This window comes from Pelmatolapia mariae, linkage group LG5 (genome assembly GCF_036321145.2).
Source record: "Pelmatolapia mariae isolate MD_Pm_ZW linkage group LG5, Pm_UMD_F_2, whole genome shotgun sequence".
NCBI classification, from domain to species: Eukaryota; Metazoa; Chordata; class Actinopteri; order Cichliformes; family Cichlidae; genus Pelmatolapia; species Pelmatolapia mariae.
The window spans coordinates 33,485,997-33,506,855 of NC_086231.1; the positions used below are offsets into that span (position 1 = coordinate 33,485,997).

The following is a 20,859-nucleotide window of genomic DNA, read 5'->3' on the forward strand; positions in this document are numbered from 1 at the left end:
GATCATTTGGTGCTGATATGTTTTTTCTTTTTCTTCTTTCTTTTTAAAATATCTTCCAAAACAAATTGTAAAAAAAAAAAGTATACTAACTTGAGCATGAAAATATTAGGCAGTTTCATGTTAATCAAATCAAGCTGAATTTAAGCTGTTGTCGATCTGCAGAACTCATCAAATTCCAGCTTTATACTGGGTTTATATTGTCTAGAGGTTGAAAATCAACCATCACAGATGCAACAACATCTGTGTATATCTTGTTAAATTCTCTTGGCTAAATCCATAAAGAGCAGTGAATCTCAGATAAGAGAGCACAACTTCTCATCCCAGTCTATACACATAAATCTTAACCTATTTTTAATGGACCTGACGGGACTCAACTGGACTTAACTTTTTCTGTTAAGGTGAGGAGGTAAAGACAACCATCTACAATGTAAGAAACAGCAAATACAACTGGATGTTTTAATTCCCTGTTTCCTGCTTTTCTTCTACAAAATAGATGTTCAAATTGAGCACATTCAGAATAATTTGAATTTAACTTGAAAAAAAGTTTGTACTCCCCTCTACAAAGTGATTTATTTTATGTTATACATTAATATATGTTGTACAGTTTCCTTTGCAAACATTATCTGCTAGAAATGTCCTCCAACAATGTGCTTTTTACTTTTACTCTTTTACAACCTGAACTTTTTCAATGCAAATAAGTTAAATCTTCTACTTCAACTTTTACCAGAGTTTGTTGTCTCTTTAAGTCAAAATGTTTGTACGTTGCCACTGCAAAAGTCACCAGATGCAGATGAAGTGGTGATGATTCCATCTCAAAACCTTCAAATGAAGGATTTTGAGTGCAGCAGGCTTTCCTTTTACTTTTGTTCTGCACCTTTTCCCTGGATGTGTTGTTGGATGTGTAACGGTTATGTCTATACACTAATGCTACTCGGTAAATAAAAGTGAAACTTTTCTAGATGTTGAAGGATTACAGTAGAGCAATACAATACTGTGCACTGAGAAATGATGCTAGAAACATATACAGCAGACTATATTGTGCCAGGGATGGATCCTGACCACATCATTGTGCTAACCATCTGAGGTCTCAACCATAATAAGTGCCAACCCTAACCCTAAACAATATTTTTGTGAAGGCAAAACTAACTTTTTGGGTATATTTTTCTTTTCTTTTAGATAGTGTGATCATTTACTATGTTCCTTAATTACCAGAGACTTGGAGAACAATTGAATAAAAGCAAAAAGGGACATATTCTGATTCACTAAGGGGGATGGGGCTGTCAAAGATAATGACATAAACCTCGGGGCTAAGACTCGGGAGTGAGAACAGGTTGCACTGTACATTAAAATCCATATATTCAAATATTTGGTAGTGGGCTAGAAGATTGCACCTGCTACTGGCAGAGCTCTTAAAAATAGAGAATATTGTCTCCTAACCCTCTTAAGACTTCTGCATCATCAACAACCTCAAACCTGGCTCCAAACCCTAACCTTGACCCTTTTCTAGGAAAATGTAAATAGTTTTTGAAATGTTTCAGTTATATATTCTGATAACACAGGGTTAGCGTAATCACAGATGACAACTTCCCTTACATTATCCCTTACATTATATATGCCTTACAGGGATATATAATGGACAAGCACAATATTTTACTTGGTGCATTCACACATATTTTTACATTTTCTTGACTGGGCTAGGCCGCCGTCTGACCTGCACTGTGTACAGACGCTCTCTTAGTACCTACGAAGATTTCTCTGAGATAGCAATACTCTTATGAGCGAAGGCTCAGAGTACTGGTTGTATTTGAACCCACCACACACATCTCTTAGCTTTTTGCAGTAATGAGCAAAAACACATATACATATATGCTATATGTGGAAATCTTAGATCGTAAAGAAATGGTGGCGACCCTATGATACCAGTCTGTGCAACACACAGACCACAGGAAAAGAGGAGGATCAAAAAAACAAGACCAACAAAGTGAAAACTAACTGTTAGGGCAGGATTTGGCTGTGTAACCTACTGAGAGAGAGAGTATATTGATCAGCTGCTTTCCCGCTGCTTTCTGCCTCATTATCAGACAACACAGATGACTTTATTTGGTCAAGCTGCACATGAAGATCAATCAGAGCTGTACAACATGCCCTGCAGCCTGTGCCATGTAGACAGTGTACCAAGGAGGATTAACACTTAGTTACTTGTATTGATGCTGTCCTCTTTTTCTTTTTTCTTTTTTTTTTACATCAATCATTCTCTTTGCCTGGATGGAGGTATGTGTTTACTGCCGTTTTTTTAGTTAGGTGGCTTTTGCATGACCTTGCTAACACAAAAAGGACGAAGGAAAAAAATCCCTCCAAGTGCACTCATTCTAAATAGTTTGCATTCAAAATGACGGACTACCAAGTGTAGTTTGCATGGCTTCATTACACCTTAAAGGTTTTTGTGAAATCTCTCTCTGCTTGTCTTCTCCTAGAGTCAACTACTCAGCATCATGAACAAGATGAAGAACTTTAAGAGACGTTTCTCTTTGTCGGTTCCTCGGACTGAGACAATTGAAGAAAATGAGTTCACTGAGCAGATCAACCAGCTCAACATACGGCACACTCAGGGTAAGAACACCTTTCCCCCTCAAATCACCAGCACTGTCTGAGATTACTACAATTATCTGTTCAATTTTGAAATTTCACAGATTATGAAATCCATTGCTGTTGCCAGGCAAACATTTTAACAGCAAATAATTCTTCAAAACTCACTATGATGGTCGATTTTTCGTAACATCCACCGGGCCACTGGTAACCCACATAGTGTCATATGATGTGGAATTGAGCACCCGAAGGACGAGTTGTGGGACAGAGTTCATAAAGAAAAAGACAAACATTTATTCAGGTGTACCAGAGAAGTCCAAGTGGCAACTGATAAGCAAAGTCCGTAAGTCCAAACCAAGAGAGGAAGGACTGAAAATCAACAGCACAACAGAGAACTGAGGGGAGACCGAGGGTATAAATATACAGGGTGGGCCATTTATATGGATACACCGTAATAAAATGGGAATGGTTGGTGATATTAAAGTCCTGTTTGTGGCACGTTAGTATATGTGAGGGGGCAAACTCCTCAAGATGGGTGGTGACCATGGTGGCCATTTAGAAGTCGGCCATCTTGGATACAACTTTTGTTTTTTCAATAGGAAGAGGGCCATGTGACACATCACACTTATTGGTAATGTCACAAGAAAAACAATGGTGTGCTTGGTTTCAACGTAACTTTATTCTTTCATGAGTTATTTACAAGTTTCTGACCACTTATAAAATGTGTTCAATGTGCTGCCCATTGTGTTGGATTGTCAATCCAACCCTCTTCTCCCACTCTTCACACACTGATAGCAACACCGCAGGAGAAATGCCAGCACAGGCATCCAGTATCCATAGTTTCAGGTGCTGCACATCTCGTATCTTCACACCATAGACAATTGCCTTCAGATGACCCCAAAGATAAAAGTCTAAGGGGGTCAGATCGGGAGACCTTGGGGGCCATTCAACTGGCCCACGACGACCAATCCACTGTTCATCTAGGAATGCTCGGACCTGGCACCCATAATGTGGTGGTGCACCATCTTGCTGGAAAAACTCAGGGAACGTGCCAGCTTCAGTGCATAAAGAGGGAAACACATCATCATGTAGCAATTTCAAATATCCAGTGGCCTTGAGGTTTCCATTGATGAAGAATGGACCCACTATCGTTGTACCCCATATACCACACCAAACCATCACTTTTGTTGTTCCAACAGTCTTGGAGGGATCCATCCAATGTGGGTTAGTGTCAGACCAATAGCGGTGGTTTTGTTTGTTAACTTCACCATTCACATAAAAGTTTGCCTCATCACTGAACAAAATCTTCTGCGTGAACTGAGGGTCCTGTTCCAATTTTTGTTTTGCCCATTCTGCAAATTCTGTGCGCCGATCTGGGTCATCCTCGTTGAGATGCTGCAGTAGCTGGAGTTTGTAAGGGTGCCATTTGTGAGTAGCTAATATCCGCCGAAGGGATGTTCGACTAACGCCACTCTTCAGTGATATGCGGTGAGTGCTACGCTGTGGGCTCTTGCTGAATGAAGCTAGGACAGCCACTGATGTTTCTTCATTAGTGACAGTTTTCTTGCGTCCACATTTTGGCAAATCCAACACTGAACCAGTTTCATGAAACTTAGCAAGCAGTTTGCTAACTGTAGCATGGGAGATGGGTGGTCTCGTAGGGTGTCTTGCATTGAAATCTGCTGCAATGACCCGGTTACTGCGTTCACCAGATATCAACACGATTTCGATCCGCTCCTCACGTGTTAACCTCTTCGACATGTCAATGGCTGTGAACAAAGAGAAACTTGTAAAAAACCCATGAAAGAATAAAGTTACATTGAAACCAAGCACACCATTGTTTTTCTTGTGACATTACCAATAAGTTTGATGTGTCACATGGCCCTCTTCCTATTGAAAAAACAAAAGTTGTATCCAAGATGGCCGACTTCTAAATGGCCACCATGGTCACCACCCATCTTGAGGAGTTTGCCCCCTCACATAGAGGGCCTTTCTCAAAATGCGTACTTGTGTGTACTTGCGTTCTCGTGTACTCGTGATACGTCATCAGTCGGAGACCAAGTACTGTTCCAATTCAAAGTACGCATCAAGCCGAGAACGCGAAAAAGTCCCGGATGTGTTCTCGCTCCGCCTGTTTTATCGAGCATGCATCGGTGGTGACTTGTGTGGACTTGGTACAGCTAAATATCCCAGAATGCATTTCGTCCAAAGCTCAAACGCGGCAATGGCGGACGAGCGGGGCTAAAAACTTTTAAATATTACTCTTTCTGGGTCACAAGATAAACTTTTAAGTTATTTTCAAGTGAGAATGTAGCTGTGTAAGCTTCAAATATCTGCTTGATTTATCAAGATATCATATATTTCCAAACGTGCTCTGACGTTTTCGGAGACGTCTGTGACCCGCCAGCTCCATAGCAGACAGCGAGATCGAGGATCACTAGAGCCGGCGAGAACAGCGGACTCCCGGCACATCATTTTTAACCCCCCCCCCCCCCCCCCCCGCGGTCTTTTCGCTACTCAGGTTAAACAAACCCCAAACCCCAGCAGCTGTCTGTTGTATTGAGTGTCCACTAAAATAAAAATAAAAGCGTTCTAACATCTCACCTGTTTGTTTTTATTAAGACATACATGTACACTATTTTTATTAATAGAGATTTCGCTACTGAGTTTAAACATGATATATAAGTAACTTAGATCACTTCTAAATGTTAATGTTTGGTTTATTTCAGTGTTTTATTTGTTCCTGGGTAAACCGGTTTGGCTGTGATTAAAGTTAAGCTTCATAACATATTACTCACAGTTAAATTAAGAGGGGACAGCAGTAAAAACTCCGGACATGTGACATTATCAAGTACGCTGGTGTTCCAATTATACAAATTGCGAGTCCGTGCTCGCATTCTCGGCAAGTCCGTACTCCCGTGAGGTCTCGGCAAGTCCGGTCTCGCCGAGAACGCGAGTACGTACTTGCGTACTTAGAATTGAGAAAGGGCCATACTAATGTGCCACAAACAGGACTTTAATATCACCAACCATTCCCATTTTATTACGGTGTATCCATATAAATGGCCCACCCTGTACAGTAGGCAATCAGGGAGAGTGACAAAACACAGATGCAAATAACCAATAATTAAGAAAAAGACAAGGGAAGTAAACTTAAATATACAAACATCATTCAATTTAGTTGCTTCACTTAACAACTTTCTATGCATTGTTTTGATTTAACAGCCAATTCAAAGATGTCCACTCTCGTCAACAACTTTTGGCACCAAAACAACAAACAACAATCCACACGTTAGCAACTAGGTGGTGAATGCAGTGGAGCATTTAGCATCTGCAGCTAGAGAGAAGACCAGAGCAGAGTTGGTGGAATTGATCACTTTACTGTTAGAACAGGTAGCTGATGGAACATTTAGGAGCTTGAAAAGCCAGATATTTTTGCCTTTCTAGATTTAAAGAAAAAATAGTGCATATCTGACTTAAGGTTGTAAGGCGAGCACGAGCTCGATATTAAATGGAAAACTTTGTTCTTTAACTGTTGAATGTGTGATTTCTCAGAGTATTCAGAGGCCAAACGAGCCATTTTACAAACAAAGCACTGGGTAATTAAAAGCATTCAAATCCATTCACATTCCCAACCCATGAGCTCTCCTACCTCTTTGCATCTTTGGTCTCCATGTGAGCATGAATGGCTTGTGTCTAATAATAGAGCGCAAACTGCAATACCGCTCTGGGTTTTAATACAAAAGCCTTCCTTCCTTCCGTGTCTGTAGCAGACCCTCACAGATTAACTGGGGGTTTTCCGGCTATGACTGGTACCACCACCAAGTCGGAGCCAGAGGATCAGCAGGCTTCAAAGGGGAATAAGGGTTATAGTGGGATAAATTGGGGTAGATAATACCAGGGAGCTGAATGCATTCACAAGTAGATCTTTGAGTGCCTGTGCTTGATTATGTAAACCACGTCTGATACTGAGAGATGGAATAACAGTGCAGAGTGTATAAAATGCATCTGATTTAAACTTTCATCACAATTTCCAACCATTTGTTCCCAGGTTCAATTCAATTTTATTTGCACAGCACCTACTGATACAGTGCTATTTTGACGATTCAGTATTATTATGACGTGTTATTATAAGATACGTTAGGCGTTCGTGTGTACTACCACATAAGTAATCAAAATGAGGCATCTAAAGTGCTTGCCTCCTATGTAAATATTACAGTTAAATGAGGATGTTATTCAGCTGTCTAACGGAGTAGCAGCTGGCTATGTAGTCTTACCCCCCCAGAGTCCATCAGTCTGCATTACTGTCTGCTACTGAAGGTCAGGAGAGAGGTAAGCAGACAAACCCAGCTACCTCCTGATATTAACAGTCCACTCGTAGCTCTTACTGATCATTTCTCTTTTTTGTTTTGCTCTGTTCCATCTGAAGCATGTAGGATTATATCATGCCCCATGGTGTAGCAGACTTGAATAAAAAACATCTCGCATTTTCATCAGGATATAAGCATCACATGGAAAAATCATGTGGTGCCTTCACATTTTATTATTGATGTATGCCGATGTCAAAATTTGTGTGGTGATGGAAAAAGTTTGGTCGGCATCAGCAAACATGGTTTTTGGGATTAAATTCAACCCAGAATTGTTTTTCATGCAGCAAAATAAGTAGACTACCATACTACGTCAAAAGTTTGGACTTCTTTGTTTCTTCTTTATTCTCATTACTATTTACATTGTAGATTCTCACTGAAGTGAAACTATGAATGAAAAGATACAGAATTATGTAGTAAACAAAGTGTGAAATAACTCAAAACATGTTTTAGATTTTAGATTCTTTAAAACAGCCACCCTTAGCTTTGATTACTGCTTTGGACACTCTGCATTCTCTTGATGAACTTTATGAGGTCGTCACCTGAAATGGTTTTCCAACAGTCTTGAAGGAGTTCCCAGAGATGCTGAGCACTTGTTGGCTCTTTTGCCTTCACTCTGCGCTCCATCTCATCCCAAACCATCTCCATTGGAGGTCAGCCTCCATATGTCAGGTGACTGTGGAGGCCAGGCCATCTGGTGCAGCACTCCATCGCTCTTCTTCTTAGTCTTCCATTCAGTGTGCCTTCAGTTTTGAATAAATCCCCAACAGTGTCACCAGCAAAGCACCCCACACCATCACACCTCCTCCTCCATGCTTTACAGTGGGAACCATGCATGTAGAGACCATCCGTTCACCTTTTCTGTGTCGCACATAGGTGTGGTGGAACCAAACTTGGACTCATCAGACCAAATCACAGATTTCCACTGGTCTAATGTCCACTCCTTGTGTTTCTTGGCCCAAACAAATCTCTTCTGCTTGTTGCTTTTCCTTAGTAGTGGTTTCTTAGCAGTTATTTCACCATAAAGACCTGATTCACGCAGAAGCTGAGGCTGGTGACTCGGATGAATTTATCCTCAGCAGCAGAGGTGGCTCTTGGTCTTCCTTTCCTGGGGCGGTCCTCATGTGAGCCAGTTTCTTCGTAGCACTTGATGGTCACATTGGGGACACATTCAAAGTTTTAGAAAATTTCCAGACTGACCTGGCAGTAATGACGGACTGTCATTTCTCTTTACTTAGCTGATTGGTTCTTGCCATAATATGAATTCTAACAGTTGACAAGGCACACCTGTGAAGGGAAAACCATTTCAGGTGACTACATCATGAAGCTCATCGAGAGAAGGCCAACGGTTTGGAGCACTGTCAACAAAGCAAAGGGTGGCTACTTTCAGGAATCTAAAATATAAGACATATTTAGAGTTATTGATCAATTTTTTCTTTCCCACATAATTTCATATATCTTGCTTCATATATTTGATGACTGTATCTATAAAGAAAACCCATTAAATGAAAAGGTGTGTCCAAACCTTTGACTGGCAGTGTGTATAAGTGGTCAAATAATTCATGCAAACTCCCACACATGAGCTGGCAATGTACGTGTCTATTTTTAAAATACAATCAATTACATGACTAACTGAATGATTTTACAGACCTGTGGCAACAGGACTGAAAACACCTGATGAAAAATTACTTATACATATAGACCTATACTACAGCGCTGTAATAGTGAAACACAATAGTGCAGGACAGTGTAGTATATGTTGCATAATATATGTTGTTTTGGTAAATTGTCTCTATCATTGTAGTAATAATATGGTACTTTGTCATAAAGATGTAAATAAAGGCTCAACTTATAAGATCCCACTATCCATACTATAATAGTTTTAATGTAGTGTATCCTGTCAAATAATCGGTTTCTATTACATGTTTAAAAAAACATTGCAGCATCAAACAGAGACGATTACAATCCCTGATCATGGTGTACAATCAGCTCATCAGCATAACCTAAAGATTCATGCACACATGAACAAAAACACACACTTTCAATGTTGTCTTCAGTCATTATAAAATTAATTATATTACATTGCAGGAATATTTTTTTGTTTGCATGAAACTACGTGAGAGTGATTTTGTTTTAATGGGTAATTTAAAGCCACTTTGCTGAATATGCCTTTGTATGAGTGTGATATTTAAATGTCAAGTGTTTTCCCTTAAGGAGCTATACCAGATCAGAAATTCTTCTCAGTCAATTGTCTGTGCAGACGACGTGCAACACTGATGAAAAGCAAAGAAAATAATCTAACATGTCCAAGTCAGTACTGAAGGTATTTCTTTCCCCGCTCATTTGTTCCTATTTCAGCCTCTCACTATGAGCACAGTTTGAGATGGAAATGCTACAAAAACATCATGTGGCGTCCCATATTGGATTGTCCTTTTTCTAACAAGATTTCTAGCAGGCATCCATCCATATTTCACAGCAATGTGACACTTTGTTAGCGTGTGTTCATATCAGTGTCACCTTCACTGACCCTAATTAGCATCAAGAGATCAAAGGAGTGCTGTAGCTGTGATATTCAAATGACCAGCAAACAGGTTGTCATTTCATCCCCCCGGCCCATTTAGACAGTCACTGAATACAACGCATAGCATGGCTTGTTAAAAGCCTCTCTGCGGTGCCTCTGCTGCGGTGCCTCTCTGCGCATCAAAGTCAACCAGGCATGCTCAAATCTGAGCACCTGCCTCTAGTTTTGCTTATATATATATATAGATAGATATAGATAGATAGATATATATCTATATATATCTATATCTATCTATCTATGTCTCTCTATCTCTCTAGATCGATATATACATATGTGTATGTATATGTATGCATATACGTGTGTATGTGTGTATATATATATATATATATATATATATATATACATACATACATACATACACATACACACACGTATATGCATACATATACATACACATATGTATATGTATGCATATACGTGTGTGTATGTATGTATGTATGTATGTATGTATATATATATATATATATATATATATATATATATATATATATATATATATATATACATACATACGTGTTGGGATGGGTATCGTTTAGGTTTTATCCGATACCGGTGCCAAACCGGTACTTTTGAAACTGTGCCGGTGCTTAAACGGTGCTCAAATCGGTGCTTAAAGAATGGAGAACACAAAATTGGTCCAAAAACCTCTCATGTTTAACTGTTTTTTGTAAAAAGATAACAATGTTAGCCTTTTCTGCAGCTATAGGGCATATATGGTATCACTCTTGGCTGGAAGCAGTGCTTAAACAATGGAAAAAAAAACACAAACTTTGTCCAAAAACCTCTCATGTTTAGCTGTTTTTTGTAAAAAAAATAACAATGTTAGCCTTTTCTTCAGCTATAGGGCATATATGGTATCACTCTTGGCTGGAAGCAGTGCTTAAACAATGGAAAAAACCCCACAAACTTTGTCCAAAAACCTCTCATGTTTAACTGTTTTCCAGGTTTTCTTTGGTCATTTTAGCCTTTTTGGCCAGGGTGAAGGGAGTATCTGCCATCAAACAAGAAGACAGCCGCATGTAACTACGACGGTGTTTGCTAGTTCACCTTACGTGCATTAATTTAATAACGTGGTTAGCCTACTCAACGTAAATTACACACGAACAACATTAAGCTACTCACGCAGAGAAGAACGGCTGCTGCTGCCATCATCATCCGTCATCATTTCTGCTACACTGGCAGGGCTAGGGGCCAGGACTCTCCTCTTCGGGTTTTTGGGGGATGTTGCTAACTCCGGGTCCGATAACAGGCACCACACCCGCAGTAGATGTGCTCGGTGTGAGGTCTCGCAGCAAGCTATCAAACACGGCGCATTTCTCGGCTTTAAAAAAAACGCTATGTGTCGCCAGGTGTTTCATCAGATTCGAGGTGTTACCTCCTTTGACAGTATCACAGTATCACCTTAAAGCACTTGTTGCAGGCTGCTGAGTTTGCATATTTTGCTGTGAAGTACAGCCAGACTTTTGACCGCTTCACCTTGGGCATTTTTAATCTGTAGCTCTGCTCTAAAAGAGCGTACGTACCTGGGCCCGCCTACTATCCTCGGAAACGTAAAATGATTGGCTAGAATTGGCTTAGGAAAAAAAAGCACCGAAAAAAAGCACCGAAATGTGCGCTGCTTTTCGGTCTGGTTACTACCGTTTATGTCAGAACCGGTGCCATCATGGCAACGGATACCGGTACCCATCCCTACATACGTGTATGTGTGTATGTGTATATTGAGAAAGACCATAGTTACACAGTAAATGTTTACCGTGTACACATATAAATGTGAGTGTGTGTGTGCTGTGCGGAAGCTAAGAAGAAACCTACTGTCTGAGACCTCCTCCTTAACACCGAGACCTGCTTCCCTTGTTAACCAATATCCCCATGGAAACAGGGGCGCTTTGTATTTTAATGCACATACACATGCCTGGAGGCTGCAGATGAGATGAAGCTTATGGACCCCTGTGCTGGCACAGCTGTCAATCAAATCAGGTCAACATTCAAACTTTAAGTCTCAGCAAAATGGTTGTAAAAAATAAAAAAAGTCACACACACAAATGGAAGACAAAATATCCATAAAATCGAATACTCTTTTGTTCCACCCTGTAAACATGGCGTTTAGTTGGGCATTTTAAAACCGTCCTTATTTCACATAAGCATTTAAAGTACATAAGCAGAGTTTTAAACATAAAAGGAGAAGGCAATTTTCTTGGGAAAAACACAGATTTGTGCACACATGGATATCAGGGTCAGATGTACAGCTTTGAAGTCGGACTTAATTACATGGGTTGGGGATGGATGTTTTCCCTTGATATTGAAAGTCAGCTGTAGTTCTGTGATTAAAGGACCATCTCTGCAGAGACTATCGGAAACCCAAACTGAATTACTGCTTAAACTTAATGAATGCCGACGCTTTCATACAGGAGCCAAGGTGCCAGTCGCTGACTGTTCTGTCAACTTTAAAAATTAAAAACCTTAAAATTTACATGATATGTTTTCACAGTCACCAGATTTGAACCCAACTAAATTATGTTCATCTCTGCAGAAAATTTCTCTGAGAACGTATCCCACTGAGATCTTAAGCTGTTCTCAAAGTTTTCGGTGGCCCACCATCGTTGATTATATTTCCCCTCTGTCAGGCCTGACTCCAGACAGACTGGGTCCTCCATCTCATGATGTCAGCCCAGTCAGCCCTGAACCAACCACTCCAGGAGCTCAGTCTCCATCCCACCTCCACTACCACAGCAAGGCCCAGCACAGACGCTTCTCCATGGAGGTAAGTAAAAACTCAAATTGCAATATTACAGTACAGTAAATAAACCAGTGCAGTGGAATTATAAGACGTGTGTGTGTGTGTGTGTGTGTGTGTGTGTGTGTGTGTGTGTGTGTGTGCGTGCGTGCGTCACACATCTGTGTATTATCTGTTGTTTTCTCCTTACTACACTGATACAAATTATTGTACCATTTGCCCATATGTGTCACAGCATGCAAAAACCAGGCTACAGTCCAAAATTTAATTTTTAATTTTTTTAATGAATTATAAACTTTCAAAGCCTGTGGGTTAACATGTAAAAACAGATTGGTTTAATTTTCGATGAATTTGTTGCTTAAACATGTCACACTGTGTCTGTTCTGTGAATTATTGTGGTTTAGCAATGATGCATAAATAGTAATCTATAAATCATCACTTACAGCATGTTTGTAAATAATTAAACTTCCAATAAAAACTCGACCAGGGTTACAAGAAACTGTTAATCAATCAAACCACACAGTGTTTGGACATGACCTGGAAAAATGGGCTGCCAAGTGACTGTAGAGTGGACAACCAGATGATCTGGCAGAGACCATATATACAATGAGTCGAAGAAGAGGAAGTCATAGAAAAGGAGAAGACTATGAGAGCAGGGCAGACAATCACAACAGAAGGAGACAAAAACAGAAAGTAAAATTATCAAAGGTAATATCCGAAACACAGCAACATGAAGATGAGATGTGAAGACTAACACTAAAAAAGATGTCAGACAAAGAGACAGAAAGGACGAAGGCACTGAAGGAGAGACAAGACAGAAGGAGATGAAAGGGAAGCAATCAAAGCAGGGGTCATGGAGTGAATCACTTTAATTCCATCAGGAATTTTTACTGAAAGGTGAAACTATAAAGATTAAAACTGATAACTTCGTCATCAGAAGGACCCAGCAGAGGTGGTTTGGGTATCTGACAACAACCAGGAGGAGGCCCCAGGGAAGACCCATTACAAGCTGGAGAGATTGTATCTGTCGACACTATGAGCTGGTTAAGGTGGGCTGTTGGAAGTCTGGGCTTCTCTGCTCAGACTGTTGCCTCCACGACCTTAACCCAGATAAGGGACAAATGGAAACTGATCGCTAGAATAACAAAGAAATCAAAACAGGAGCCGAAACTCATGTGAACTCAAATCCATCATGTCTAGAAAAAAAATCTGGATGATAACAGAATGACAAATGTTCCTTCTTATGTGCAGAGGTAATGAATTGTTCTGAAGGACTTTACAGCTTCTTTTAAAACCTTCATCTGTCATTTGAGAACTGAACAAAAGAAACTGAGAAAACTCTTAATACTTAGTGTATTTTTTGAGGATAACTAAGTGTTGTCGAGTATTCAGTGTCACTGAAATACCTGGTTTAAAGAATCTCGAAGGAAGACGACATTTTGATGGCAGTGAATTATTCATGCAAAGATTTGATTTTGATGTAAAAGCAATACTTTGCTGTGTGTATGAGTTCTTTTATGGAAAGCATCTTCAGAGGTGAGGCGTTAAAAATGTTGTGTCACAGCACTACAGAAAAACTGTAATATAATAGATGGTAGGGTTTGGATTCCTGTAATGCCTTCCATCTCACACGCTGCTTTCACACTAATTTGTGTTTTGCCAACTGACTGAAAGGAAACTGTCTAGGTTGGAGTGCATATTAAAAACATGAAACATCAGCCAGGCGCAGATATCAGCAGTTACACGAGGAGATGTCCTCCTCCCCAGGAGTTATTTCTCCATTTCCACCTCCGTGGGCTCAGTGAGATGAGTCAGAAGCTTTTAACCCTGCCCGCTGCAGCAGACATTTTTATTGAAAATGTGAGAGTTCACAGTTCCACCTTTGCAGAAAAAGTCCCCGTGGAGCAAATGTGATTCACGCCACACAGCCCAGACAGTCAAGCGAAGCCAAGAGAGAAATGAGTGCTCAGTAAGAAGACAGAAATAGGTTGCAGCCTGCGAGCTTACACAGACTTGGGCAGCTTTTGTGTGCAGCTCTTTCTAATAAAAGGCTTTAAATACTGTAACTAATTAATGTGCTTTAATAAGAGATCGTTTCATGGATGCAGCACTCCTCTGCTCACCTTCAGACTTAGCAGAGTTGCAGTAAATCCAAATAGCCCCTGTGTGGGTGCTGTCTTATCAAGTAACACTTTTTGACCACACACTCTTTAATTACACGTCATGTTGCAGTTACTAAAACCGACTGAGTAAATTGCTCAAGGGCAGTCATTAATGACTGTTTAATAGCAGCGCAGTTACTTCACTTTGTTTTCATTAAAGTGTCATTTCTTTCATTTTAAGATGCAAAAGTGCAAAATGGAATTTAACCTATAACAAAGGTGCACTGCGTCATTTAAGTGTGTATGTAGGACATATTAAATCCGATATGTATTTTAACCCCCCTGCTCCCCAACCTCTCACTTAAGATGATTGCTCCTCCCTGAGCCTGGTTCTGCTGGAGATTTCTTCCTGTTAAAGGGAACTTTCCCTTCGCACTATTGCCAAGTCCTGCTCATACGGGGGCTGTTTGATTGTTGGGGTTTCTTTCTAATGTTTAGGTTTTTACCTTGCAGTAAAGTGCTTTAAGATGACTGTTGTGAATTGGTGCTTTATACAACACTGACTTGAATTGAATTGAAATCATCCTGTAGTAACTATATTACTATTTGTGGGGAAATTTCCAGCTTTTACTAGATCTATGAGGTTTTGGCTGCAAGTAATTAATTTCTGTTTAATATGAATTTCTATAAATGTAGACAACTACATGCCAATTAACTAGACTCAATCCCTGTATTATCACAAACACATTGCCAGTTTGTTCCCATTCTGTCACAAAATGATAGCAGACTGATTGTCTTATTGCTGCTTCATCACAGTCCTGATGCTCTAAAGACACTCGGAAGATGGCAACTGACTGGAGAGTCATCGCAGATCTGGTCCCCATCTTTGAAGCAGCCATTTGAAAGGCAACAAGACTGCATGTTCATTGCACACGGTCAAAATAATTGTGGTAGTGCCGCAGTTTCCAACCACTATTTTTACCCAGTCTGACTTTGGCATGATTTAATAAGGTTGTGTTATGTAGGTTGTGTAGCATTGTGTGGACTTTGTATTTTGAAGGCAGACATGACTAACAAGTGAATTGGACTGAGTGAAAATAAACAGACAATAAAAACTGTTAAGCAATGACGTAATTTAAAAATAATAATAGTTATAAATGGTAAAAGAATTAACAGTATTAATGACAATACAAACAGAAAAAGAGTGCAAAGAATGTTTATGGTGTGGCATGGCTCAAAAAGTACAGATTCTCCTCAGCCTTCAGGAACAGTAAAGCCATTATTGTGGATTACAGATGACAGCTGAGGTGTGTGGAGACCAAGAGAAGGCCTAAGTGATATTCCCTCCCAGAAATGTGCAGCTTGGGACTTTGTACCCAGCCTACTTATTGAGGTCAGGTCAGTTCTCTTGTTGGATTGACCCGTGTGTTGAGGATGAGACTGCTGGTGGAGCACCAAGCTGACAGGTTTAGGTTGACTGTTGTGTCAACTGCAAATTGTATGATGATGTTGTTGCATGAATGGTTTGCGAGCCACGGGTACAAGGAGGAGAGGGCTCAGCACTGCTTTTGTGCCAGGATCAGTCCCTCGAAGCACTTGGAAATGAGAACGTACAGTTTTTATGAATCACTTTTATTCTTGCAGGACGTTAGTAAGCGTATGTCCCTGCCAATGGACATCCGCCTGCCTCCAGAGTTTCTGAAGAAGTTGCAGATGGAGAATGAAAACTCACCGCTCTGCAAACCTCTCAGTCGCATGTCTCGACGCGCCTCACTGGTTAGTGATGTGTCTGTTTTTGCCATGTTTGTCTGCCTTTTTAATAGAATTTTATCATTTTAGTGACTTCATTGGCTTTTGAAGAAATTGCCCTTGATTGAAAGAACATCTCAATTTCCTTTGAACAGATTATTAAGTCCTCTTACCTTGCTTCTGTGTTTTTGTTGTTATCTAGTTCCTTCTGTAATAATATAATGTCTCATTCTGAGCCAATTGTTTTCTTGGACCTTCTCAATTAAGAGGTATTTGCTTCCTGCTTGCTTGACAGAATAAACTCTCTTGCTCTAATTAATATATAAAGCATTAGCTAATAAAAGCAGGGTGTAATCAGATTGAAGGTACTACAGCAGTGGATGCTATAAGATTAAGCTTTCCTTTTCTTCTTGCTTCTAGTCTGATATAGGATTTGGGAAACTGGAAACATACGTTAAGCTTGGCAAACTGGGTGAGGTAAGTTGTATCTTTCAACAGTTTTCATGTTTCATTAAGAGCATACACATAGGTTAAACACTCAATTTTGCTTAGAAAGGCTTTGAAACGAGGGAAATGACCTGGACACATCTGTATAGCAGCCATAATAAGAGCTGGGTGAATTCTCTAAACACCTGAAATTGCATCATTGCTTCCTGTATTACCTCTTTTATCAGAGGGCCATCCTTTGTGAAAGGAAAGGAGATAATGCCGTCCAATATTTCACAGTGACACACTACAAAAACAAACCATCAACAGAAGGTTATCATGTAAGCTGCGGCTGTGTTTCTTATCTTACAGGCTACAATGTGCTGTTAATACATGTTTTGAACTCTATACAATTTGTTAAACCCACCGGTGAACTATAAACACTTTGCTGTCATGTTAAGTAGTTGTTGTGTCAAGTACTTTGGAAATGGAGCAGACTGGAATTTGTATAGTGCTTTTCTAGCCTTACTGACCAATCAGAAAGGTTATGCTACGTTCATACACTTCTGTCCACTCCACTTTATCTACCTCACATCCATGACCAGTGTGGAATCACCAGTTAACCTAATATGCATGTCTCCGAGTATGGGTCAGAGTACTCACGGGTACAGAGCAGTGTTGTTCAAGTTACTTGAAAATAGTAATTAGTTACTAATTACTGATCACTTCTCAAAGAAAGTAATCCCGTTACTTTACCGATTACTTATTTTCAAAAGTAATTATTTACTTTGTTACATAGTTACTTTTTAAAAGCACGATACACAACCTGAATACGTAATAAAGCAATTGACCTTTCAGCCCAATTCTTTTTTTTTCTGCATAATCCATCATATAAAACTGAATCAAATGAAAAAAAGTATCTTTTTAAAACTTGTTTTATTAGTTTTCATCTTTTAACGTTATGCACATTGCATCAAGCAAAAATTCAATGCATTAAATACAGTTATATGCAACACTGCTTGACTTGAAGAAATTTGTTTAACATTGAAACCTATTTTCTGCATATTCCTGCATATAAAATGAAATAATTTTAAACGCTAATGTTTTTGTCACTTTTTACGGACTGAAAATCAAAGTGATATGAGTACTTCCACACTTTAAATGCTGCATGGTCGTGTTCTCTCCCACACTCCATATTATCCATTGTTGATCTGCACATGTCTGTTACCATGGACACCACATGCTCGTACGTCATTGTCATGAGACACTCTCACAAACAAAATCACGGTTTAGTAACGAAGCGTGCTTATGGGAAAGTAACTGTATTTAATTACCTTTTTGCAATAGTAATCCCTTACTTTACTCATTACTTGAAAAAAGTAACTGGATTACAGAGAGACCATGCAGGAAAGGCCCCAGTCAACCAGGAAATGTAAATCAGGAAGTTTCTTGCCATGATTTTGAGCTGTATTAAAATGATAAAGTGGAGTTTGTAGTCTTACTATCCTCATTTTGGACATAGTTGTATTTTAATTAGTTTGCCAAGTTCACAGAATCATTTCAGTAGATTTTCATATTTTTAAAAGTCTTGTTTTTATTTTCATTTTAGTTAACTAAGTTTTTAGTTTAAGTTAACTGTAAAAACCTCCCTCCAAGCACTCTGCTTTTTTCCTGTCCTCCTTTCACATGGTGTTAATTTGCCTCTCGTCCATTTCTAGAAACACAAGAATCTGAACTGATGTGTTTTTGCAAAGCAGTGTGAAGTCTGAATATTTTAACACAGATTACTCCCTATTCAGTTTTGCCTGGAGTGAAGTAATTTCAGTTAACCTAACATAGTGTCATGACACTTCATGTTTCCTGTGAATGCACAGTAGATTTTAGAGGTTGGGAATTAATCGTGTAATGAAGTGATTTTTCCTACTGGTTTGTCCACGTTGACACAGCCATTCATAAAACACAGAAACAATGCACAGGGCAAATATAAAAGATGTGCGTTTTGTAGTCAATCTCTGGGACATGATATCAACTCAGCAGACTGACATCAGCAACATACTGCTGTCACATTATCACGTGTCAGAGCAGTCAGATACACAGTGGTTCTGTTCTCCTCAGTCCCTATAACTGCTGCTTTACATCTTTATTTGAGCTCAGGACAAATTATTAGGAAAAGAAACAGATTTTCACCCACATCATAGTCCAGTGAGATATGAGTGTACACAACAAGTCCACAGATAAACGTCTCCGGAGGATAACGTTGTCTGTGATCAGCCATGCTCATCATATCAAAATGAGTACCACATGCAGTATGTACCTTCTTTGCTTATATACCAAGTCAAACTAGTTTACCCATGTGTCCAGATTTCTAGCATGGCTTCATGACAAATTGCTAAGTGGATTACATTTCATTGGATTTGCCTAAGATGAAGAGGGCTCATGGGCTGGAAGCACCTAAATACCATGCTATTCATGTGAGAACATTTATTGCCTTAAGGGCTGAGGAATGTTTAGTGGCAGAAGCAGCCTGCATCAATCTGAGTCACAAGGCTCAGCAGCTGATAACAGGGGTGGCAGGAGATCAAGAAGAGCTGCTTTTATTGTCAATGATAGTGACAGGAGGTCCACAAAAGCATGGTTAGCTTTACGCCTCGAGGCAGGCAGCATTGGCTGATAATATAATCAGCAGTGGAAAGTTATTCTAGATGAGAAATCATCCAACTTTAATGATCAGATCCTAAAACAATATATACACATATATATTTAATTATTGAACGTGACAAAGGCTGTTCGAGATGTGAAGTTTTGATGCTTTCACACACGATATGTGAAATTCAGTTTGTAAAAGAATGGAAGAGTTGAAGAGGGATGGAAGAGGGAATCTTTTAACAAATGATATTATTATAACATTATAACCTATTGTGACATCAAATTGTTTCTTAAAAAGAAAAATTGTTATTGTTGTTATGGATTTTCATAAACTATAGACTTCATTGTTTCATCCTGCTATGGATGGTTCCACTGCGCTTCCCAGTATTCCCATTATGACTCCATTAGCATGCAGATGTTTGAACCTCTTCAGCTCTTTCCTTTTGATGGAATACCAATGAGAGCCAAGGATACAGTTAACGATTGAAAATATATTAAAGGGTTATTTGTGCATAAGTGATGTGGATGTGTGTGTGGATGGTGCCACACCCATAGTCTCTATGTGAACATGTACTTTTTATTAGTATATTTTATTGTAGTACAGCAACATCAGAATATCAGTAAGCTCTTTGGGGCGTTTCTCTGTGCAGGGGACATATGCTACAGTCTTTAAAGGGCGGAGCAAACTCACTGAGAACCTGGTTGCACTGAAGGAGATCCGGCTGGAGCACGATGAGGGGGCACCTTGCACTGCTATCAGAGAAGGTATGTGCACACAGACACACACACATACACGCTTTACAGTCCAGTGCTGCTGTGTTTGTGTAGCACTTCTACTTGCAGTTTTGGTAATCACACCGAACAGGTAGGTCTAATAATAACACCATGTCCTTTCATTCACCTGCAGCATTAGTAACAGAGCAACTTGAATTAATACTACAGAACTGTTGATACAGTTCAATATATCATGTCGATGTTAGTTTAAACAACTTGCTAAAGAATTTGCTTATGTATGATCCTTTTTAGAAGCTGAATTATCATAAATGGTCATTTAAATGTTCTTCATGTGAGTCATGTCATGGTCTCGGGATTTTACAGTGTTATGGAATTTTGATCATCATTAAATTTTTATTTTTGTTTGGTTTATTCTAGTCTAGTTGTTCTAGTTATTTTATTCTGTCTCTTAGACTGAGATGTGGAAAGATCTTGCAGACCCAAATGCAAGACGCAGAAGACACAAAATCAAACTCAAAACAGACATTAAGTGCAAATTTAATCTGAAGAATTTACAATGTCTAAAGAATCCAAAGGGAATGCAAGCCAAAGAAAACTCCAAATACAAGGGAATATATACAAGTTAAGACCAAGAACACACGAAACAGAGAGCAACCAATACTGAAAAAATAAATAAAAGGGAACTCATTAAATAGTAACAGTAAGTGAAACTTAAATGAACATAATATATCAGAAACTCAAAACACAAAATCTTTGTGTGGAAACAGTGAAGTAAAAATCAGTACATGTACTGAACAAAAATCAGTACATGCATGTGTTAAATTTGATGAGAAGGATCAAAGAGCTGCAAATTCTTCTCTCCCTCTCTCTTTTTGTTGTACAGTGGCTATGCAAACTTTAATGCAACACACAGCTGCTAGCTTTAGACACAGA

General features: G+C 39.3%; 1 protein-coding gene across 3 annotated transcripts in view; it reads left to right on the forward strand.

Annotated features, from left to right (window-relative positions):
- The window catches only part of cdk18 (cyclin dependent kinase 18), a 55,733-nt gene that overhangs the window by 19,603 nt on the left and 15,271 nt on the right, over window positions 1-20,859 (forward strand). For all 3 annotated transcript variants that reach the window (XM_063474824.1, XM_063474823.1, XM_063474825.1), the window contains 5 exons: window positions 2,475-2,610; window positions 12,159-12,295; window positions 16,015-16,146; window positions 16,540-16,596; window positions 19,842-19,956. In XM_063474824.1, the coding sequence (XP_063330894.1) occupies window positions 2,493-2,610; window positions 12,159-12,295; window positions 16,015-16,146; window positions 16,540-16,596; window positions 19,842-19,956 (559 nt within the window). In that variant the 5' untranslated portion in view covers window positions 2,475-2,492. The remainder of the gene's footprint in view (window positions 1-2,474; window positions 2,611-12,158; window positions 12,296-16,014; window positions 16,147-16,539; window positions 16,597-19,841; window positions 19,957-20,859) is intronic.